At 48.5% G+C, this 9,518-nt stretch overlaps 1 protein-coding gene across 2 annotated transcripts; it reads left to right on the top strand.

Annotated features, from left to right (window-relative positions):
- The first annotated feature begins 2,889 nt into the window (after nucleotides 1-2,889).
- Nucleotides 2,890-7,355, top strand: Zic1 (Zic family zinc finger 1). Of its 2 annotated transcripts, XM_076918128.1 has the most exons (4): nucleotides 2,890-2,981; nucleotides 3,345-4,652; nucleotides 6,097-6,260; nucleotides 6,951-7,355. In XM_076918128.1, exons 2-4 carry the CDS (start codon nucleotides 3,671-3,673, stop codon nucleotides 7,146-7,148), a joined length of 1,344 nt encoding a protein of 447 aa, XP_076774243.1. In that variant the 5' UTR covers nucleotides 2,890-2,981; nucleotides 3,345-3,670; the 3' UTR covers nucleotides 7,149-7,355. The 2 variants fall into 2 exon arrangements, with proteins under 2 accessions (XP_076774243.1, XP_034340418.1); XM_034484527.2 differs by having other exon boundaries at nucleotides 2,891-4,652.
- Nucleotides 7,356-9,518: the final 2,163 nt, after the last annotated feature.

The raw sequence follows: 9,518 nt of genomic DNA, 5'->3' as shown, positions 1-9,518 counted from the left end.
CCCTCCCCTCTCCCAACAGCCACCCTTCCCTCAGGTCCCCTCCCTATTTTTTTTTTTTTTTAAAGCAGTCAAGGTGGGTTCAATATTTGTTCTCCCTAGTGAAAGAGCAGTGCAGCCTCTAGAGGAAATGTCTCCTAGAATACACGATTTTCATAATTCTAGGATCCAACTTCCTCTTGTAAGAGCAAAAAGAACTGAATGACCTGGTATATCTTTTTCCTCAAGAAAATACATAATAGGTTAAAAGAAAGAAACTCCTAACACCGGCTGCTTCTGGTTTTTTTTTTTTTTTTTTTTTTTTTTTTTTTTCTGTCACTCCTTACAGGAATCCGCTCAGATCAAGTGAGAAGTGCTGGACTACTGGACACAGACTTGTTGCTGGGGGAAGACATATATATATATATTTTTTTTCCCCTAGAATTTCTATTTCCTAGCCCCCAAAGCATAGATGCTCAACATAGTTTCTTCAGATACATGGATATCATCACCATCCACAATCTGACTTCAGGGTCAGAAGGTGTGTGTTTGTGGTGTGTGTGTGTGTGTGTGTGTGTGTGTGTGTGTGTGTGTGTGTGAAGGATAGCCAGGATTCAGTCCACCCTACCCAAACCAGAATGTAGTTGGTAAGAGACAAAATCTAGAAAGGAGGTTAGGAGTGGTGGGGATCACCCTTCCTCCAGCCCTAGAAATCCTCTAGCCCTAGAAAGCTAGCTGGCAGAGAGAGAGAGAGAGAGAGAGAGAGAGAGAGAGAGAGAGAGAGAGAGAGAGAGAGAGAGAGAGAGATTTTCTTTTCCTTTTGCTTGGAGAACTGTTAAGTTTTCTAACCGGACACCATGTGAAAGGATGAGTTGAAGGTCCCTTTGTCTGGCAAAGAGTTTAGAGCCTTGATTCAGCTGCAAAGAAGCCAAATGAAGTTAGAAACAAAGGGCAAATTGAAGGATTCCGACTCTTGGCTTTTTGTGTTTTCCTTACTAGAAAATAATTAGACCTAATGAATATGCAGGCGCTAAGGCTAAATCCTGGGCCAAGCTGATGGGCTTAAAACTGAGCTAAGTAGAAACGCAACCTCCATCGCCCCCGGCTCCACATCCGCATGCATTTTTTGAAATGTATAAATGTCGCCCGGTTTAATTGATTGAGTTACAGGGATTTTTTCCCCCTGCTTTTACGTGCCATACCCCTCTACCTTTCAACAATCATTTTAATATATAGTCAATGGTTCTTTGTGGATAGGACAAAAAGCAACTACGCGCAGTTTTTGAATAGATTTTGCGCTGGGCAAAGACAGGTTAATCGAGGGCCGCATCGCGAAAACAAGCGAGTGTTGTATGTTTGCACGGAATCCAAATGTCTGCATTTTCCTAACTAAATCAAAGGGAGTGTTATTTCTTTTTCTGCTCACTCATCTGAAGGTAAGTAAATTTTCTCTGGCGATCAAAAGCCTGGTCGGCAACAAAGACCGCGTCCGCTTTTTCCACCGTCTTGTTGTGGCAAGTTGCGGAATTTCAATAACTGTGACAAGGGTGACTGATTTGTGAACTGGAAAAGGTTTGAATGTCACAAAATTTACATTGGTCCTATCTACCGGGGATTTAAATACCAAAAAAAGTATTTCGGGATCTCTAGGGAGCTTTGGGAGCTCCAGAGGAACAATGGCGCGTTGGGAAATTTACAGTTTTACCTGAATGAAAGGGGCCGGGATGGGAATGAGAGGGCAGAGTGAGAGGGTTGGGGGTGGGAGCAAGCCACACAACCGACCGGACCGGAGGGAAAAAAAGAAAAAAAAAGAAAAAAAAAATGAGGGGAGAGGGAGATCCGCAACGACGTTTCCAAACTGCCATTAAAAACAGAAAACAAACAAACAAAACCCAATCTGACAAACCTCAGGAACCGGGAAAAGTTTAAGAGCTCCATCCACCTGTGTTTGGGTGTGAGTGGGCACGCAGGAAGAAAGTCTGGAAAACTGAGGCTACGAGAGACACCAAGAAATTGCGTTTCTAAGAAAGAGAGTGAAGTGCCCTCGCGCTCCCGAATCTTAAATTATAAACAGGAGAGAGGCCCGTCAAAAAGGAAGCAAACTTCAAAAGGAGCAAATAACAAAAGCTTCCTTTGCTGCCCTTGAAGGGGGGGAGGGGAGGGAGGGAGGGAGAAAAGAAAGTTGCTGAATCGGGACATTCTGGAAGTGCCTTTGGGGTGTTTCTCGGCTGGTCCCCGACTGCTGTACTCGGAGACGCCGGGGGTCTCCAGTCTTTAATCGCTCAGCGGAGGTTTGAAGGAGAGTGGTAAAGGGATGGGGAGGGGAGAGGGGAGGGGAAGGGGGAGGGGGGAGGGAAACAGAAAGAGGGAGGGGGAGAAAGGGGGACATTAGAAGGAGGGAGAGAAAAAGTGTGTGTGTGGGGGGGGGAGAACGTAGGAAAAAGAAGCAAAACCGAGAGAGGGAGGGGTAGGAGGCAGAGAAAAAGGGGAGGGAAGGAGAAACGGAGAGGGAGGGAGGAAGAGAGAGAAAGACAAACAGAGAGAGAGAGAGAGAGAGAGAGAGAGAGAGAGAGAGAGAGAGAGAGAGAGAGAGGAGAGAGAGAGACAGACTATGCAAGGGAAAAGAAATAATCATGGCATTTTTTTTCCTTCCGTGAGAAGAGGGGGAAAAATTTGCTAGGGGGAAAAAAAAGTTGCTACTCCTGGCAGCCCTGTTAGTCAAAAGGGGATGTCAAGCGCTTTACAATACCTGGGATTGATGAGGCGGGCGGGCCAATGAGCAGCGCGCGGCGCCACCGCGCGCCCTTCGTTGGCGCGGCGGCCCCGGGCGGGGTGTGTGGGGGGATTGCAGCCTCACCAATCCTCGCCCGCGTCGGTCGCACGTGACCCCTCCCCCTGCTCCCATTCATGGGGGGGGGGGGGGACGACGGTGTCGTCCTTTCAATTCATTTATCTGCAGGAATGATTGCTGCTATCAGTCTCGCGCTCACCGCCCGGCTGAGGAGGTGAAAGTTTCTCCCCAGGAAGATAAACCGCAAAAGACAATATTGTGCATGATTTGCGCCTTTTCTTTGCTTTTTCTCCCCCCCCCCTTTTTTTTTCAAAAAGCAGAGAGGGGGAAAAAGGGAGAGTTGAAGGATCGAGGAGGAGAGCCAGAGAGAGAGAGAGAGAGAGAGAGAGAGAGAGAGAGAGAGAGAGAGAGAGAGAGAGAGAGAGAGACTGAGACTAGTGGAGAAGTGAGGAGGGGCGCGCTGCGCGAGGAGACAGGGCGAGCAGTGGCAGCTCTGGCGATCACATTCCTCTATGCCACAAATCCGGGAAGAAGTTTTATTGGGGGGCTGAGATGTTCTATGCCTTTCCCCGGGCAGCCTTGACTCGAGGCCCTCTCGGCAGAGACTGAGCGGCGAGAAAGTGAGAGCCCGGCCCGCGCGGTTCGAGCGGCTGGCGCCGGAGCCCGCCTTCTACCGGCCGGCAGTCGTCTCGCTTGCCTGCCTTTGGCCGGGCGGGTGCGGGCTAGCGCCTGGCCGCTGCCTGCTGGCTGAGACTTCGTTAGGTGGGTCGACTCCCCCTCCCTCCTCCTCTTCTTCCTCCTCTTCCTCCGCCTCCTGTTCCTCCTCCTCCTCCTGATCTTCCCTCCTTGGCGGGCGAGGGTGGGGGGGTCGGGGGAGGCCGGGGCTTGCCCCGTGCAGCCACGATGCTCCTGGACGCCGGACCCCAGTATCCCGCGATCGGTGTGACCACCTTTGGTGCATCCCGGCACCACTCGGCGGGCGACGTGGCCGACAGAGACGTGGGCCTGGGTATCAACCCGTTCGCCGACGGCATGGGCGCCTTCAAGCTCAACCCCAGTTCGCACGAACTGGCCTCGGCCGGCCAGACAGCCTTCACGTCGCAGGCTCCCGGCTACGCCGCTGCTGCGGCCCTGGGCCACCATCACCACCCCGGCCACGTCGGCTCCTACTCCAGCGCTGCTTTCAATTCTACCCGGGACTTTTTGTTCCGCAACCGGGGCTTTGGCGACGCGGCGGCGGCAGCTAGCGCCCAGCACAGTCTCTTCGCTGCTTCGGCCGGCGGCTTCGGGGGCCCACACGGCCATACGGACGCCGCGGGCCACCTCCTTTTTTCTGGGCTTCACGAGCAGGCGGCTGGCCACGCTTCGCCCAACGTGGTTAACGGGCAGATGCGGCTAGGTTTCTCCGGGGACATGTACCCACGGCCGGAGCAATACGGCCAGGTGACCAGCCCACGATCCGAGCACTATGCCGCACCGCAGCTTCACGGCTACGGGCCCATGAACGTGAACATGGCTGCACATCACGGCGCTGGAGCCTTCTTCCGCTATATGCGCCAACCCATCAAGCAAGAGCTTATCTGTAAATGGATCGAGCCCGAGCAGCTGGCCAACCCCAAAAAGTCGTGCAACAAAACTTTCAGCACCATGCACGAGCTGGTCACGCACGTCACGGTGGAGCACGTCGGCGGCCCAGAGCAGAGTAATCACATCTGCTTTTGGGAGGAGTGTCCACGCGAGGGCAAGCCCTTCAAAGCCAAATACAAACTGGTCAACCACATCCGAGTGCACACGGGCGAAAAGCCTTTTCCCTGCCCGTTTCCTGGCTGCGGCAAGGTTTTCGCGCGTTCAGAGAACCTCAAGATCCACAAAAGGACGCACACAGGTATGGAAACTAATGTAGGACACGCTACCTCCCACCCGGGCCTGAGATTCGAAAGTTGGGGGATGAGAGGCACAAACCCAGCCTCGGTGGGGTCTGGGCCTCAAATTCCCGGAGACAGGCAGATCTGGTTTTTAGTCTTGAAAGTATGGGAAAACAGAGAGTGCGCATGAGAAGCATCTGAGCTTACAGATTTTAAAAACAAGGAATTAAAAAGAGTTGGAAACCGGGAAGCTGAGTCTGGCTTGGCCCAGCGCTTGACAGTCTCGTATCCCGGAGAGGTGGCGCGCGTGGAGCGGCCACGGGGGCTCCAGTTGCTCCAACTGAAAACAAATCTAAAACTCTTCATGGCGGCTACCCTTTCTGGGACTTTGTTGAGCCTTTCTGTTTGAAAAGGTGGACGAAGTTGAGGTTGCGTTTAAAAATGTAGAAACAAAATGGAAAGAAACGGGAGGTAGGTGCAGTTGGCGTAGGGAATATAATTTGGATCCGAGGAGGACATTAGCTTTATGCACATTTAAAGAGATACATTTTTCAAATGATGCATCGGGATTGAGGAGTGAGGCTAGCTAGCGAAAGGCACAGAAATCCTAATTGTCTATACCACAGCGTAAGGTCTGTTCTTAAAATGCGGGGTTCCGGAGTTGAACTTTAGAAATACCTACAAGTCCAAAAGCTTAAAGAAACAAAAGAAACAAAAACAACAGAAACAATAACAAAACAAGTTCCAGGCAATTTAAGGCTCCGAGAGGGGCCAGGCTGGAAATTATGTGCCCCTTGGGCCCTAGAGTCAGGGGAACTGATCGCCCTTCGTATTTGGGCATTGTCTGGTGGAATAGAACCCGACTCGAACTCCTGATTTAATGACCCAGCCAGGTAAGAACTTTCGGCATGGAACCCCTCCCCCCTTTCTAGATTAGGCCATAAAATGTGATGTGTTGTGTAGGGGGTGGGGAGGGGTAGTTGAGTGGAAGTGGCAACCAACGGGTGCAGTGTGTCTGGGAGGGAAAAAGAACAGGAGAGAAAAGAGCAAAGCAGGACGAGAATCAGCCGGGTCCTGAAAACTATTAAGGAACAGCAAAGTAGAAGCCGCTGGGTAACCTCTGTAAAGACCTGGGTAGAAAAGCCACAGTCTAGAGCCGTTGATATTCTGGAATGAAAAAAATTTTTTTTGTTTTGTTCTCACTACTTCTATTTTTACTACTACCACCAAAATAAAAAAATAAACAAAGTAAAAATAAAATGTAGATGTAATTGTCTTGAGTGTTAAAAAATACAGTTAAGATATTCATAGTTCCTCTACAGATGCACAAATTTACTAAAACTCCAGATTTTAGGCTCGGGAGAGCTCCCCTTGGGCAGCCAGCATTTTTAAATGTATCTACTAAACTCTGAAAACAGCTACTGATTTCTTTTAAATAAGACCATCTTTCGACTTTCACGTCAGGGGAGAAGCCCTTCAAGTGCGAGTTCGAGGGCTGCGACCGGCGCTTCGCCAACAGCAGCGACCGCAAGAAGCACATGCACGTGCACACTAGCGACAAGCCCTACCTTTGCAAGATGTGCGATAAGTCCTACACGCACCCCAGCTCTCTGCGCAAACACATGAAGGTAACGCTGCGGTCTGGCCGCCTCGCCTTTGAGCCGGAGCCTTTCCTGCGCTCAGGCCCGGGCCAGCTACCCTGGAGCGGCTTCTGGGCTGCTGCAGGAGCCGCAGGAGGCGGAAAGGCAAAGGGTTTTCACTCTGTTGAGTGGAAGGTGGCAGAGGGAGCAGGGGCGGGAAAAGATAGTCGCACCAGAGGCCAGTTACACTCACTGTTTCATAATGAAAGTAAAAATAAGTGAGGTGACTCCGAGGCCCGGCTGTCAGAGCTGCTGCGGTAAGCGCGGCCATTGCTCCTGGTAGTCAAGAGCTGGCGGCCGAGATGCGGTCTTGTGCTCAGCTCTCAATATCCGCTCTCCTCAAAGTGGACAGGCAAACTTTCGGAAGCGAACTTTCCTAGCCTCTGGACTCCAAAGCAGCCTCCTCCTTCCCAGCCCCCCTCCCCTTTTTCTTTTGTGAGTCCGTCGGGCAGTGTCCCCTCCTGGAGCGTGGTTGTGCTGGGCTACGCCGGGAGAACCAAGCCCAAGTCCCATTGGTCCTGCCTGCGGAGAGTCTGGGAGATCCCTGGCTTTGAAAGAAGCGGGGAGGGGTAGGGGAGGGGGTGCACGGTAGGGGGAGGGGGAGCACAGCTTTCACAACCTTGGGTAGCCGCTGGGCCCCCTCTTTATCTTCATTAAAACGTAACTTTATTCTCTCAGGTCCACGAGTCCTCTTCTCAGGGCTCACAGCCTTCGCCCGCCGCCAGCTCCGGGTATGAGTCCTCCACGCCACCCACCATCGTGTCTCCCACCACAGACAACCCGACCACCAGCTCCATGTCGCCCTCTTCCTCCGCGGTCCACCACACAGCCGGCCACAGCGCGCTCTCTTCCAATTTTAACGAATGGTACGTTTAAAATCAGAAACAAAACATGACGACCCTATTTAAGAGACTGAACACACACGCATATACACAGTATTATTGAAAGAATCCTGAAACTCGAGACACCCCTCGTCCCGATCCCGCAAACGTTTGTTTTGTTTGTTTGATTTTGTTTATAAATCTGTCGATAAATCCAGGACTGAGTAAAACAGAGGAAGCAGCAAGCCTTTAGGGTTTTTATTTTCCCCCAAATTTCTTTCTTTTCTTTTTCCTCCCCCCTTTGAAAAGGTTTGGTAACTGAAGGGCGGGAGGGGGTGTAAGAGAAGGCGGTTGCCTGACCGAACACCGCCAAAGGCCCTGAGGGCCAATTTCTTGTTGGATCAGAACAAGCTCTCTGGGGCTTCAGCTTTTCTTTATCTTCTTGTTTTGTTTTCTTGTAAATACAGAATTATTAGCTTAAATCTGTTCTGGGATTCTGTATATAGCTACACTTCGGTTGGAGTGGGTGGGTGGGATCGTGGCGTGGTGGTCTTTGCCTTGGGGAGGGGAGGGCCAGCGGGAGGGGGGAGGGGGATGGGATGGGCGGCCGAAAGCCAACTGTTTGTACTGAATGGCGAGAATGTTCTAGTAAATGTGTACCAAAATGTGAACTACTTTGTACGATTACAGTCTCCACGTCGACCTAACAGAATATTATTGATATTAATGTGCTTTTTTTGTATAAAGTGCAAACATTTCGTCCCAAAGTCTGAGTACTTTAGTGCAGTAAAATGTTGTTTCATGTCCTGTCAAGATTTCGTATAGTACGAGCCTGGATCTACGTGTCAAACTGTTCCATTTGTTTATGTAAAGTGATATTAAAAAGATATAAACTATAGCTGTCCATTGCTTTTGGCAAAATATACAACCACACAATGTATATAATTCCTAGTTTCCATATTTATCCGCATGTAAAGGGTCTGGTTTATCCATGTTACAGCTATTCAATATTTATGGCTAGAAAAAAAAAAAAAACCTCGTATGTATACTTTAGTTTCCAGAACTGTTTGGTAACCTTTCGTACGTTATTAAAGATTCTTAAATCTCAGTGATTGTAGTAGGAATTTCTTCTTCACACTCCCTTCCCCCAGCAACCTGTGCCAGCCTTAGTGGATCTTGGGAAAGCTTTTCAGCCTCTCTTGCCTTCTTCTCTGTCATTGCTGGTCATATAAACTTGATAAATGAACGCTACCCTGCTGGCTCTCCGAGAGGGTGTAATTAGTATTTATATCAAAATTTATGAAACAAATTTTCGGCCTCAGTATAATTTAAATGACCTTTGCAGACATAGAATAACAACCATAAAAATAACGGAAATAGATTGCACAGGCAACATCAATATTAATGTAAGCGAATTGTGAGAAGCTCGGGGGCTCTCGCTGTAGCTTTGCAAATGAACTTGCAGTCATTCAAGGGTTCAGCTGCCCCCCCAATTAAATCTCCTGATCTGAAACTGGATTGTAGATTTACAATATTATATTTTAAATTGCTGTCTTCAATTAAACCATTATGGCCATAACTAATTTTCAGGATGCCGATGCATGCTTTTCCAGGCCTTCCATCTTTGTACAAAAGTAAATGTCCATAAAGCGTTTCACTTATATTTTTTCAAACGTGATGCTAATTTAAATTAATTACTTCTTATGATATATTATTATTTCTATAATTTTGCTACTGTCATTAGTTCTCTCAAAAATACATCTAGAAAAGAGAATTATTTTATGTAATGTGATTATCTTTCTATCTCTTTTATTTATTTCTCATTTACTTAAGAAATTCGTTCCATTGGCTGGCGTTGATACAGTAAATTTGTAAATGAGGAGACAATATAAAAAATCTAAATTACTTGTGCTTAATGACTGTGGCAGAACGCCTTTTCTCTAAATCAGATTGTCTTTCTTGCAGTTTAGTTTGATAGATTTGCAAGCTATGCTGCTTCGGCGAAGTTAGGTTTTCTGGTACGGATGCTGGTTTCTTTGTCTCTGGTTGTCGCTTGCATGATCGCCCCATTAGGCAGACAACGTAGCTAGAACTCACAAATCAGGCCCTTGGCTATGGTTGCAGGACTGTGTATGTGTTAGGAGTCAGCGGAAGTATGATTCTGCTTCTCTACTGTCCTCTGTATGTCCTGCAAGTAACAGGCCTAAGAAGGAGAATCTTCTGAGAGCTTTACATGTGTTTCACAGCAATAGCAACTCGAGAAATTAAACCACTAGCTAATTATACAATAAAAACATGATCATCTTTAAAGACACCTCTTGCTACTTGTATTTCTCATGTTTAGTCAACAAAGTCTTATTTACGGATAAAAGATTTTGGTGCATCAACTTCATCACAGTTTTATTTATTTATTTTAATAGAAAAG

Source organism: Arvicanthis niloticus, chromosome 21 (assembly GCF_011762505.2).
Source record: "Arvicanthis niloticus isolate mArvNil1 chromosome 21, mArvNil1.pat.X, whole genome shotgun sequence".
Classification (NCBI taxonomy): Eukaryota; Metazoa; Chordata; class Mammalia; order Rodentia; family Muridae; genus Arvicanthis; species Arvicanthis niloticus.
The sequence above is the reverse complement of the archived record's forward strand: the minus strand, read 5'-3'. Positions and strand labels throughout refer to the sequence as shown.